This window comes from Gastrolobium bilobum, unplaced genomic scaffold (genome assembly GCF_033153095.1).
Source record: "Gastrolobium bilobum isolate Gb01-03AN ecotype WA unplaced genomic scaffold, APGP_CSIRO_Gbil_v1 utg494, whole genome shotgun sequence".
Taxonomy (NCBI): domain Eukaryota; kingdom Viridiplantae; phylum Streptophyta; class Magnoliopsida; order Fabales; family Fabaceae; genus Gastrolobium; species Gastrolobium bilobum.
The window spans coordinates 57695-72546 of NW_026898552.1; the positions used below are offsets into that span (position 1 = coordinate 57695).

At 33.3% G+C, this 14852-nt stretch overlaps 1 protein-coding gene and 1 non-coding gene across 2 annotated transcripts; one reads left to right on the forward strand and one right to left on the reverse strand.

The window, feature by feature from the left end:
* Positions 1–8857: 8857 nt before the first annotated feature.
* Positions 8858–9658, reverse strand: LOC133317349 (zinc finger protein ZAT5-like). The gene has a single exon (XM_061519210.1). It carries the CDS (start codon positions 9656–9658, stop codon positions 8858–8860), a length of 801 nt encoding a protein of 266 aa, XP_061375194.1.
* A 4775-nt stretch (positions 9659–14433) lies between these two features.
* TRNAH-GUG (transfer RNA histidin (anticodon GUG)) lies at positions 14434–14505 on the forward strand. The gene has a single exon. It is a non-coding gene; the product is annotated as a tRNA-His (tRNA).
* The last annotated feature ends 347 nt before the right edge of the window (positions 14506–14852 follow it).

Below are 14852 nucleotides of genomic sequence, written 5' to 3' on the forward strand. Positions count from 1 at the left end.
TTTCTTCAAAATAGGTCTAATTAAAGCACGGTTCATAACATAACACGCGGTGCCAACGGCTTCCGCCCAAAAATATTTTGGAAGATCATTTTCATTTAACATGGTTCTAGCAAGTTCTTCCAATACATGATTTTTCCTTTCTACAACTCCATTTTGTTGTGGAGTTCTAGGAGTGGAAAAATTATGTTCAATACCATTTTCTTCACAAAAGTTTTCAAATTCTTGATTTTCAAATTCTTCACCATGATCGGTTCTAATTGAAACAATATTTGAAGATTGTTCATTTTGAATAAGTTTGGCTAGTCTCTTGAATGATTTAAAAGCATCGCTTTTATGTACCAAAAAAAAAAAAAAAAAAAAGCATCGCTTTTATATGTAAGAAATAGAGTCCAAGTATAGCGAGAATAATCATCCACAATGACCAAAACATAGTAATTGCCACTAAAGCTCATGGTTCTAGTTAGTCCAAAAAGATCCATATGTAAAAGTTGTAAAGACTTTGTGGTAGAAACAATATTTTTTGATTTAAAAGAAGCCTTTACTTGTTTTACCATTTGACAAGCATCACAAACTTTATCCTTCTCAAATTTGAGCTTTGGTAACCCAATCACTAGGTCTAAGGAAATCAATTTGCTTAATTGACTCATGCCAATTTGTGCTATTCTTCTATGCCATAACCAAGAGTCATCTTCCTTACTAATCAAACATTTATTGTCATTTGAAGGCATACCATCTAAGTCTATCATATAAATGTTATCCACTCTATGACCAAGAAACTTAACTTGCCCATCAATTAGACTTTCAATTTTACAAGAGGTTGAGTCAAAAATAATTTTATAATTTTTATCACATAATTGACTAATGCTAAGCAAGTTATGTCAAAGACCCTCAACAAGTAAAACATTTTCTATAAAAACGGAGGAGGAATTACCAACTTTTCCAATACCGAGAATCTTCCTTTTGTTGTTGTCTCTATAGGAAACATGTCCATGCTCTTTCTTTGTGAATGATTGGAATTTAGTTACATCTCCCGTCATGTGACTTGAGCAACCACTATCCAAGTACCACTTGGAACTTTTAGACTTCAAGCAAACCTCGGTTTCAGATTCATTTTTGTCCTCATTTGCCATTAGACATATATGTTGAGTTCCTTTGCTTGATTTCTCCGGTGGTCTTCCATCTTGCATGAAGCATAGGTTTGCTTCTTCCTTGGAGTCATCATCGGAAGAACTAGATTCATCATCCCAAGCAAGATAAGCCTTCTTGAAGTTCCTTCTTCCTGCCTTGCTTCTTTTCATATTTGTCTTTCTTTTGAATGTTTGGACAATCGGATTTGTAGTGACCGGTTTTTCCACATTCAAAGCAAGTGATGGTGAGTTGTGAGGATCCTTCATCCTTAGATCTTCTTCTAGGAGGAAATGCGGATTTCTTTGAGAAATTCTTCTTAAAGAATTTTCCATACTTCTTTACGAAGAGACTCATCTCATCTTCATCAAGACCATTTTCGGAATCTCCATCTTCTTTTTCCTCATCCTTCTCTTTGCTTGGTGTTGAGGCTTTCAAGGCAATTCCTTTACTTTTCTTGATGGCTTGTTCCTTCAAGGTTATTCTAGTTAGCTCCATTTCATACTCTTGGAGCTTGCCGAACAAGGTAGCGAGATCCATAGTTTTCAAATCTTTTGATTCCGTAATAGCCGTCAACTTGGGTTGCCATTCCCTATTGTGCACACTTCTCATCACCTTAGCAATTAACTCAAGGTTAGTAAAAGATTTATCTAAAGCATTTAGATGAGTGACAAGGTGTGTGAATCTCTTTTGCATACTTTGAATACTTTCATTTTCATGAATCTCAAACATTTCAAATTCTCTAGTGAGTGCATTTAATTTTGTAAATTTAACATCACTAGTTCCTTCATGGGTTATTTGAAGAATATCCCACATTTCCTTAGCATTCTTACAATTTGAAACACGAAAGTACTCATCACGACCTAAGGCATTTGTGATCAAGTTTTGAGCTCTAGCATTCCAATTTCCTTTCTTAATTTCATCTTCGGTGTAATTATCTATATCTTTAGGAACATCTTCATCTTTCGCATTTTTTATAGTAGGTGGTGTGTACCCTTTTTCAACTACACTCCATACTCTTAAATCATTAGATTGAAGAAATATTTTCATTCGACTCTTCCAATAAGAATAATCGACGCCATTAAAAAATGGAGGTCTAGTACTAGAAGATCCCTCAAGGGGCATATCATGGTGCAAAGAAGCCATCCCTTCTCTTGAAGCGGTTAAGTTCTTTACACAAGAGTTCAAGCTCTGATACCACTTGTTGGACAAGTGGCTTCAATACTCAAGAGGGGGGGTGAATTGAGTTTTACAAAATCTTTTCACAAAGTACCTCCTTTTGTATTTTAAAGACTATTTCTTCAATGAAGTGATTTAATAAGGAAAAATCTAAGTGTAGTGATCAACAAAGTAAGCAAGTGAATACATAAAGATAATCTAAAATGAAATTTTAATACTTAAATAAAGAGATTAAGGATAGAGAAATTGCGAACTACATGTATCCTGGTTCGGTCACCACCACCGTGACCTACGTCCTGACTGAAGCCGCTCGATCAATTATTTTCACTAACTATCAAGCTTGAGGGTGCTTGACAAACCACTACAACTTTTCAAGACTTCGGGCTCTTGATGCCTTGCACTTTTTCACTCCAAATTTTCTTAGGAATTTGGTGACCTTTCAAGTGTGTAGGGTTCACTCCCCTAGCTACTCAAGTAATCAAAGGAAGGTGTTTAATATTGGCCAAGTACTCTCAAAGTACAAATAACACAAGTTGAAGAACAATGGTATATGACACTCTTACAAGAATAAAGCTCAAATGGAATTTATGATCAAGAAGACAAGAATAATGCAAATAGGATGAGAATTGATGAGTAATAATGATCAAGAAGTGTGTCCCATCAATGGGAACAGTAGTCTCTATTTAAAGAGGGCCCCCATGGCCTTTTTCCCACTCATTTTCGCAAACTAGCCGTTACTTTGTCTTCTGTATAGTAGGTAATCGATTACCATTGAGTGAGTAATCGATTACCATGAAGGGTAATCGATTACCATTGTTGGGTAATCGATTACCAACCTGTTGAAAGGTTGGATTTTACCCTAAAATGGTTTTCTTTTGATTCACACCAGTTTCAAATTTTGTTTAAACATTTTATGAACATTGAAAATAGTATTTTCATGCTAGGAATGTATTTGAATGTCAATTGATAATTTAATGCATGTATTTGAAAAATACTTTGAGCTTCATTCTTGTAAGGAATCAATTTACAAATAATCCTAAGTCCTATAGTATATTACTCTGAGTTTGGACTTAGAGACTTCTCTTGAAGCTTGAGTCTTGATCTTGTTTAGACTTCTTTTTTATGGTTGCACCTTGAAGCTTTCTTTCCATGCTTGTTTGTTATCATCGAAATCATTGAACCTTTATATTCTTTTCATAGAGTGCATTAGTTCCGCACATATTACACACTTGAGCTCCTTTTTATATTTTTTAAACACATTCAAAATTTCAATTAAAAAAATCAGAACAAAAGGTTTGAATCAAAATTAATATTGATTTTTAGATTTAAACCGTATGTTGGGATGTCTTTAGTAGTTATAAATGTTTTTTTTTTGGAAAATCCTTCAAATTTTTGAATTCCACTGAATCAAGGTTAATAAAAATTCAAACTTCAAATTTTAAAAATAAGAAACAAAAATTTGAATAAAAATTATTATTTATTTAGATTGAAATCGTAGGTTGGGATGTTTTTAGTAGTTATAAATGTGATCTTTTTGGAAAATCCAGAATTTTTTTGAATTCCACTGAATCAAGGTTAATTAAAAATTCAAACTTTAAATTTTAAAAATAAGAAACAAAAATTTGAATAAAAATTATTATTTCGTAGGTTAATAAAAATGATTTGAAAATTTAATAAATGTCAGTAAAAAAAAATGATTTCAACATTTTAAGATGTAACTCCAACATTTCAAGATGTAACTCCAACAAAAAAATGTCACTTCAACATTTTGTTTTAATAACAACCAAATTTTTTAAATTCCACTGAATCAAGGTCAATAAAAATTCATATTTTAAATTTTAAAAGTAAGGACCAAATGTTTTAATCAAATGTATTCTTTGTATACATCCAAATCGTAGGTTGGGATGTTTTTAGTACTTATAAATGTGATTTATTTGAAAAAAAAGGAAATTTTTGGAATTCAACACAGCAACACATCACATAACATGACATAGATCAACAGATTAGGATTCCATTGCAAAAAACAGGGTTTATCAATATATCAATATACATCACATAAACGTTATCATTGGCTGAACTCAACACAGCAAAACATCACAAAACGATTTGAATATTTAATAAATGTCACTTAAAAAAATGATTTCAACATTTCAAGATGTAACTCCAACAAAAAAACGTGAATTCAACATTTCTGTAAACATCTTGTCTCCAAGACACAAAATACCACTATTCAGTCACAGTAGCCCAATCTACGGGGTATTCTGATCTGCTTTTGCATGCATCAAATCTATTTAAAAAAAAAGGAAGAAAAAATTCAATTATCAGCATTTTCACTATGCGTAAGCAAATGACATAGTTTGCACATTATATTACGAAAAGCAAAAGAATATATATGCCACATGATTCAATTATAAATATAAATTTGAAAATACGTAAATCTTTTTCAAGCTTTTTCTTTTGGCTGTCCGAACAGCTGGAAAATTAAATTCTCCAGCAACGAAATCATGAGAATTGATCACTGGTGTCAACATTGTCAGAGAGATATCACCAACGTCAGCACTATCACATGTCTGACTCTCAACATCCTATTTATTATTTCGTAAAAAAATAAAGGTACGTTAAGTATCGACTTTTGCATAACATCAATCTAAATTCAAATAATGGGTTACCACAGCCTTTTCTGGTTCTGACGATACAATTTCATTTTCGCGTGCATCCTCAAAATTTGCTTCATCTTGTGATATACAATAACCAACAACAGTCAACAAAATGAATAAGAAAAATGGATACCCAACAGAAATAGAGAAGCAACATACATTTGGATCGATAAGGGACTTAATGAACGCTGAGATTATGTCTTCGCTGATACAAATTTTAGAAACTTGATACTTGGGCTCACTATATGAGTTCCAATCCTTTTGCTTGATTTTTAGTTTGAACAACATCGACTTCTTATTCAGAACATTTAACTCTTCTGGAAATTGATCCAAATTCGCACCCTACAGAAAAAAAGGATGATCAATTAAACAGGGGAAAAAAACAACTACAGCGCATACAGATTGCACTCTACGTCAAAATATACATTTTCAATATTTAATAGCAATGATAATACAAACCCTCTTAAAATGCAGCTCGCGCAATTCACCAGCACTCATCCCCAACAAAGACACACAGTCGCGATCAAACAGAAGAAATGATGTGGAATCCGTGTTATCCACAACTCTTACCTGAACACTAAATCTATCGTTTTGCAAAATTTTATATCAGAAAAAAATATTAAGCATACAGATTAAAGACAAATTAAAAACCAAGAACAATATATTACCTCGGATAATAATATTCCCAATGTTTTTGGCAGTTCTTACAGTACCACTTCTCAAAATCCTCAAAAACGAAAAATGGACATTTTTTGCAAGACTTGTACCACCAGTTGTATTCGCTCTCAATAGATTTTATAGTCTCATACGTGATGCAAGTCGTAACCTTAAATATAGCAATCGTAGGCAAACAGGAAACATCATTCATACAGACTTGATATAATTCAAGAAAAGTAAAAAAACAGAAATTCGATATTTACCTCACCACAAAGCTTCACATCACTGATAGACTTCTTTTCAGTCTCCTTCAGAAAATCATTTTCGTAAGAATAGGAGGACTAAGTAGACAACTGAGTCATCCTCAGACTGCTTTCCACACCATCAGCCGAAAGACTATAAAGAAAAAATTCATAACACCATAAATGATTAACCGATCGAATAAATTGTCAAATGAGTTCAAGAATAACAAACACACCATTTTTTGAACTCAACGATCTCTGGCATCTTCGAATCCATGACAATCCTTGTTGTATATTTTGTATTTGTTAACCCAACCTTACCTATAGAGTTGAGTATATCAAATAAAAACCGAAAAGCCAAAAATAAAATAACGTGAATAAAACAGAATACAGAAGCATCATACTGATAACGATAAAATAAAATCATACCCCTAAAACATTTTATCCTGCCTAGCTGGACTATCATGACGTTATGAGGAGTGTCGCTGTTTGCCAAAAAAGATTGGACCTCATCCACATAATGCTCCCACAAAGTGCACTCCAGCTTGTGGCCCCTTCATATGAGTTGCAGCAACAACAACGGTAATACATGAAAAATATAAGATAACAGAGCTTGACAAAATTATTTATTTTAAATCTATAACTTTAAATACCTCAGGTTATCAAGCTCCAACACAACCATTTTCGCCTTCCTACCAGACACCACACGATCACAAACTTCTCCAATTCCTGAGATTCAACCAATGACGTCTACAAAAAAAAGAGGGCAACAAAGAGTTCGTAAAAAAAATGCAAAAATTAAAAAATTAAAAACAGTTAGGAAAAATATATTACCCACTAAATAAGGAGAGTCAGATGTTTCTTTCTCGATGATGTCATAATCAACAAAATCAAATTCACTCGCAAAAATATTAGAATCAACAATTGATTTAAGATCAGTCCTCAAATTGAAAGACAAACGATACTGATGCTTGGTTGGCCTGAACACATCGCTATTGAATCCAACTCCAATGTTTTTATAAAATAGCACTCTCCTTCATGGATTTTCTTCCGCACCGGCAAAGAACCTTTGACAGTGGCGTGGATCTTACCACCCTACAAAAGAACGCAGCCAACTCACATCAATAACGTTAATTAAAATGATCAGAACAAAGATGGAAGATTTAAAAAAAGCAAAGATGGAAGATTCAAAAAACGCAGACAACTACTGTTCATCCAATAAAACCATTCCAACATTGTCGTCAAAATCTCTACGTTGAAAGTTAGGAACTTTCCAAGCACGAACCACCTTCACCTTAATCCTCCAGTCCTCTTTGGCAAAATTGACATCCTTCAGAAAATCATATTTTGAAAACATATTTTTGGTAAGACGAAAAAAGAGAGAAGGAAGAAGCTATTTGGTTGAGGAAGCTACGCGCAAACAGCTGATATTTGGCAGCAGAAAAAAATAAAAAATTCAGAAGCAACAAAATCATCCCGTGTTCGCATAGAATACAAAGAAGCAGATGTATTTTTTAAATTCTTTAACCAATCCAATGTAGAAAGTAGCTCAACATTAATTGAGTTGCATGCCACAATTCAGAATTCAAAAATCAAATTTAAAATTTCAATTTAAAATTCAAATTCAAATTCCGAAATTCAGAAAGCAGTGAGACATTAACAATAATTTGTAGAAAGTAGAGGTACATTAAATGTTTTGTCTGCCACCAACCATTTATAACAAATCTTGACCATTGATGTAAATGAAGAAATCTTGTCCATCGATTTGCTCTTCAAAAATTGATTTTGTTTTATATTTATTTTATTCACTGATTTATCAAAGTTTTGTAGTGTGAACACAAAGCTGAAAGTGAAGGAGGAAGTGACACGTCAGCGGAGTTGCCAAAGAATGAGTTTTTGTTAGAATATAAGATATCACTATGCTATCTTTACGCTATAGAGAACCAGGGTGTAATATTTTAGTATCTAAGAAAATGATATAAAAATAGGATAAAAAGATATGCATAAATAATTCTCCAAAAAAAAAAAAATATGCATAAATAATATTATTATTTAGCTAATTAATCGAGTCAAAAAAGTATTGTACTTTTAGTTGAAACAATGATCGAGGAGAAAACTGTAACCACACAAAACTAATGGCAGGCCAGTCTCGCCCAACACAGAAAAACAGCAGGGATTAGGCCATTTTGACTTGTGACTTGTATATTGCCTCATGGTCTGTAAATTAGGCAATCGCTTTGCTTGCTTTCCAATTTTTTTTTTTTCTGGAGTCTGTTTGATAAAACTTATCTTTCTATAGCACACGAAAGAAGGAGGCACACATATATACTAATAGATAAATTTATATATCATATATAAAATCATTAATTTGGTCTTCACTTAACCACTTAAATTTTTGAATTGAATATATTGTCATACGTGATATCAAAATTTATGTGACCAAGTAGTGATAAGTTTAATCACCAACATCTTCGTTTCCTAATAAAATAAATAAATTAAAATAAGTACAAGTAAAAAAAAAAAAAAAAGAATCCACTTGCATGCGTCTATGAGTCTATCATGTGCACAATGATATCCATCAGGCTTACAAAATGTACTAATCACAAAATCACTTTCTATAAAACCTCGGTTAGTGAGATTAGGGGACGAGGACAATCCTTATATTCTTACATATTTACAAAAAAACTATTTTCCATATTCAAACCCATTATTTTTTAGTCACAAATAACATTTCTATCATTGCTAAACGCCAGCCCTCTTACAAAAAGGACTAAACAATTAAAATAAAATAAAATAACGCATAGCGTGGAAATAAAACTAAATCACGAAATGGTGAATCTATATATGTATAAGCCACTGACTGAATACATTTAACTTTCATTGCGTGCCATAAAATGAATGAAAAGAATCATCAACATATATACAAGTTTAAGTAAAAAATAAAAAAACTACGGTAAATTGATACTGATAATAGACATTGCTTCTAGCTTGGTGAGGTTAGTAATGGCAATCCACCAAAGAAGATGTAGAGAAGACAATAACATTTTCTCTGGGCAGAAACGTAAACTTGGATTCTCTGTGATCAGCATCCTCTGGTGCTGGAAGATTCAAGTCCAACTTCAAAACATTTCTGGGTTTCTTAGCTTCTTGGGAATCAGAGCTACCACCACCACCAATATTACCACCGCTCATAGAAGTTGTTGTGGATGTATTCACAAAACTTCTGTGCCGTCTCATATGGCCCCCCAAGGCTTGCCCAGAAGAGAACTCAACCCCACAAATAGAACACTCGTGAATTTTGGATTTTGTTGCAGTTGTGGTAGTAGTAGTAGTAGTAATAGTGTTGTTGTTATACATAGCCCTATTTGGTATTTGCAAGGAAAGTATGGTACTTGTGATGGGATCATAATGATTAGTACCGTTTGTCTTAGGTTTCTTGTGGCTTGTTCTATGTCCACCAAGAGCTTGGAATGAAGGGAAGCATCGGTTACAAGTCTTGCATTGGTAAAGGTATTGGCCTAACTTGTTATGCTTGTTATCATGACCTTGAGCCAAGAGAATGAGACAATTGGCCATGTCTTCTTCTTCGGTTCTGTCCCTCAACTCAATTGTGGTGTTGGGCGAGGTTGTTGTTGTTGTTGTAACCATGTCAAGTCCTTCACAATTGTCACTACAAGAAGTTGAAGGCATGGCTACCCGTAGTGGGGTTGGTAACCTTTGACGCTTGGCGCGCTTGCCTTTGCCTTTGATTATCTGCGTTTGATCCTTGGAAACCACGAGTTCCTCCTGGACTTGCATGTTGCAATTGTTTCTATGTGTCAAGGTCAAGAATGAGAATAAAGGGTGATCGAGAGAGAATGAAGAATTGTAAGAGAGTTTGAGTTATAATATATTAGTGGTGTGAGAAGGTTTCAAGTAGAGGCAAAGGCCTTCCCCGTGAAGAGTATATAATTAACCGCGTTTTTGGTTTTGCCAGACTTGCGTTTTCCAACCTTGGAAGTTATATATTTAGGGATATAATATTGTAACTATACAGGTGTACGTGTTGTGTAGGGAAGAGAGAGAGAGATGCAATGTTTAGTATGAGGAGGCGAGGAAACGAGTGAGATTCGGTTGGCTTTGAAGCAAACTCATTACTTTTTTTTTTTTCTCAACGATTCCTTTCTAGATTGGCTTGCAAGACTAGAACCAAACACAAAGAATTTGCAACTTTCTCATCTCACTTTTTTTATCTCCTTTTTATTTGCTTTTCTTGCTTGTGTTTCTGTTCATTCTTAATTTCTAGCTTGCTTCCTTTGCTTCTAATAGTACAGCTTTAATTTAACTAATTTTATACCCAATTCAATTAGTAATCAATTAAAAAACTCCATGCGAAGAAATTGTGGGTTGGACATGATCCTTATGACTTGTGATGCGAGATTATCGTGTATTGTTAATTATTATTCTAGCTAGAAGCCATGACTTAAAAGAGCAATTATAAATGGAATGAATATACACACTTGCTAAGAAGGGAATTCATGTGCACTCCACTTACTTTGCACATAGTCACTACCTCAGTTGACAATAACCCAACAATCACGCCGCATATATGCAACACAATTATGCGATTTATATAGTCGTACCCAATCATTTGGTTTTCGGTAAAAAGCACTATATATTATATATTGAGTATGAATGTGTCTTAAGTCTTTAAATATTACAATCAATTAATGCACACCCTCGTAATCATCCATGTTTTCTCAAGTTAAAATGTGAACTGACTCTATGATTAGCATGTAACAAAATTTCAAAATAGGATTATATGATATTAGAATACCAAAAGATTCAGGCTTACTTGATTCTTGATTTCTTGAAGCTTCTTGTTTCCTCAACGCTCCTGCAATGGAAAGACTAGAATCTTCCTCTGCATTTCACACCACTCCCTGATCACAACCGTTGATGGGGCGAGTTGTGGAGTAACGGTTTTCTAACACGTTGTGAATGCGGAGGGGACCTAGCCAAACTTATTAACCCTAGTCCCCTTCCCATCATGGGCCTATGGGTTAGGTCTACAGTGTTACCCACACTAATCAATTTATAGATATCCAAGCCCAAACAAAAGGATCACTAATTAAATGGGCTTTATACTGCACCCCTTTATGGATCATGACTTAGCCCGTTTTTATTAAAACAAGAAAAAACTACAATTGATTGAAGCCCACAATTATTATAAAATTTTCTTAGATAGCATTGTTGTGAAACCCGACCTGATCGGGTTGGAACTTGGCGAATCAATCATCGGATCAGTTCGGATTAAGCATTGGACCGATCATGCATTGGATCCGATTAAATCCGGACAAAGCCGGTCAAACCCGATCAAAACTCGTGACCTAGTCAAGTCATGCATTTAAAAACAAAAAACAAAATCAAAATTGTTTTATCTTGTCAGAAAAAAATGTAGAATTCATTTTAAAAACTTTTTGTAATTTTATTTGCTAGTATACTCTTCTACAATTATCTCGAATTTCATTTTCCAGCAAAATGCGAAATAATAAATTAAGATAATGTGACATATGTCATTTCAATGTAAATGAATTTGAAAAATATGAGTTAAATGTCATTGAGAGGTATGTTTATTTGTGCTAGCGTGCATTTTTATTTATTTGTGCTTCATGTTTTTGAACTTATTTAGTGAAGCTTGTTTAACTCATTTTAGATATAGAAAATATAATTAAATTTACATGTTTATATTTATATATATTTATATATATCCGGGTTAATCGGTTTGACCAGTGATCTACCGGTCCGACCAGCGATCTAGTAACCCCGTACCCCAACCAGATTAATGCTGGGTCGGGTTTAATAACACTGATGATTAATATGAATAAAATAACGGCGCTTTCACACCAATGAAACTTTCATTTATTCTATAATTAGTCAACTACTTTTTCCCCCTCTCCTTAATTAATTTGAATCCGGTATAACTACTTTACTGAACATAACTAATTTATAGTAAAGCAATTTTGTTACTTAAGTTTTGCCTTGTGAAAGCAGCCGAATGATTGGACTGAGATGAGAATTAATTAAGTATAAGCTCGAGTTGTGCTAATCACTACTTACTGTACTAAAATAACTAAATAAGTATTATCCAACTTTTTTCATTTAATTTTTTCTGTAGATACCAACTGATATTCGAAATCTTAAGGTAGTGTTTGGTTGGGGAGAAATTTTTTGAATACTAGAGAAATGTAATTACTGGGAAATGGTTGGAAAGTGAGTTTGGTAGGAAAGTTAAAAAAAAGTTGTTTGGTTAGATATAATTTTACCGGGAAAGTTGAGTAAATTTTTTGAATGTGTGTTTGGTTAAAATTAAAATATTGATGGGTAAATTTAGTTAAATTACCAAATAACCCTTATTTGAAACAACCCTTTATTCAACAAGCTTATTCCACATCGTCTTCCCTGTTTATGTTTGGCATCTCTGTCTCTCTCCCACTTTGTCACTGTCTCCGCGTGTGGTTCCAATTTGACCTCTACCATCTGATTGTGGTTCCAATCGGTGGCAAGATTGAGAAAACCCCAAGGTTGGAGATGACGTCGTTGTTCTGCACTTTTGTTTTTCCGTTTCCATTTCATTCAACTATTGTAATAGGTCCTGTGTAATTTGTGTTTGCGCATTATGTGCAAGCAACATTTGCTAGGTCAAATACCACTACTCTCTGTGTGGAGATATCAATTCGGGTTGATATAACACGAATCTTGTGTCGTGCATCAAGAATTGATACTCCTATATATGGGTGAGCTCACTTACCTGGAGATTCTCGAATTCCACGAGCTACCCAAACTCACCGCCCTAATCCAGCCCACCATCGCAAAGCTCACCAAACTCAAGTTCCTCACCTTAAAAAAGAGGGGTATATTTGTCATGCATTTTTAACCTTTTTCACTTATCCGATACCCTCAACTAAAACCACCTATTGAAATGGCTTCCCCAACAATGTCGATATCTGATTTTTGCACTTGAGATTGCTTTGCAGGGGAAACGGCTTTGCTGAGGAAATTTTCCTCAAAGCTTCAACCAAACGTGGTTGAGTGAGATTCCCACATGCACTTACCCACCAAAATTTCAACTTCTCCCCAACCAAACACTACCTAATAGATCACCCCACAAATCCAGTTTCATGATTGTGCCTCACCACCCTCCCCATGAATTACAACTCTCGGAAGTCAGATTTATTATCCTTGAGGCAAGTTAAATCTAGAGATTTAACTAGGTCACCATTAATTAGACCAACAACTCTTAAATTTTTAATATTTGAATAATACATGTTTATACGTATATATAATTAACTAGCCAATTGAAGTTAAGATAGTGTTATGAGGCCTAACATCATTCCGGCCAGAAAATTTGTTTTCTTAAGAAAGGAATCAAATTAATGAAGAAAATTAAAAAAAAAAAAAGGTAGTGGAGTATGTTGTATTATACATGCATGGACGGTTGACGTACGGGTTTTAGTGGTGTAAGGTATAGAGTATGGGAAGATACGAAGGTAAGACAGATTCTTAGCGTAAGGAATTCTTATGGAATGGATGGGTTGAGGGCCACGTAACGGCCAACGCCAGCATCAGGTATAGGTTAGTTGCTTCGTGGCTCAAAGCAAAGCATCTTTTTCTCTGCTGCTTAATAATCTTATTATAAAACTCTTCTCAATTATTGTGGATTTAATTATAATCAAATTCAATCGATGCAAGAATGAATACTAGACCTACACTCCTACTACGCTAACTCTCCACCTTCTCGTATCTCCGAAAATATGAGAATCTTTATATGATAATGCTGTTTGAGCTTAGAAAAGACACAAAACGCGTTTGTAGGTGAGAACACCATGCAATTCATATATAACAATAACGTGTATATATTAATCCATATATATGTTATGTGTTTTTTTTTATTAGAAGAATATGTACCTTATTATTTAGATGTTCTATTATTGTATACTAGTACTAAATAGCTTCATGATTATTATTATTTTTTATTTTATTCAATGTGACGTTTGCTACATAATTATTATTTAACTTATTATTAGTTTTTAATCTTATAAAACAGATAATATAATTCCTTTATGTTAATTTAAAAAATCACTCAACTTAATTTTATAATTTCATATTAACTTATTATTTGATATATATATATATATATATATATATATATATATATATATATATATATATAAGTTATGAAATATAATATGAATATATTATATCCATTCAACCACGTAAATTTCAATCACTGTAAAATAATAAATAGTAAATAAATATCTTCAACATCATATCTAATTTCAAAAATATTGGGCCAAGGAAATTGAAGTTTCCAAAATAATGTGTGGAAAGGAACAGGAACTTTACTCAGTTATATATAGCTAATGATGATATTAATTAATTGTGTATATTTCCATGCGAAGTACGTATTGACAGAGTTGTTCCTTCTTGGATTAAGAGTCAACGCTCAGAAGAAAGAAGCTGTTAAGCGAGAAACGTAATATTAGTTTCAATAGCTATTTCAATAATTAATATTTCCGAAAAGCGTTCATCTTGTGGCTGTAGTTTAGTGGTAAGAATTCCACGTTGTGGCCGTGGAGACCTGGGCTCGAATCCCAGCAGCCACATTTTGTGTTTAACAGGGGTTTTAAAAAAAATTCAGTTATAGTTTTAAAAAAATTCTCAAAAAGTAAAACTAATTAACGTGATCATGACTACTTATACATCTAATAACTTATGGGGATATTTTAATGAGCAAGGTTATAGTTACAACTTTTTTTTTATAATCTCTTATAATCATATCTTATCGTTGATTTTCGTCAATCAACGGTTATGATTTTAGCAAATTAAACTCATTAATTAATTATTAATTCACAATAAATGATAACTGTTGATTGACGGAAATCAATGGTGATAAGCTATGATTGTAAGAGGTTATAAAAAAAAGGTTGTAAATATAACCTTCCTCTATTTT

Coding starts and splice junctions, on each gene's coding strand:
- LOC133317349 (XM_061519210.1), bottom strand. CDS start 9,658: ATGCAAGTCCAGGAGGAACTCGTGGTTTCCAAGGATCAAACGCAGATA.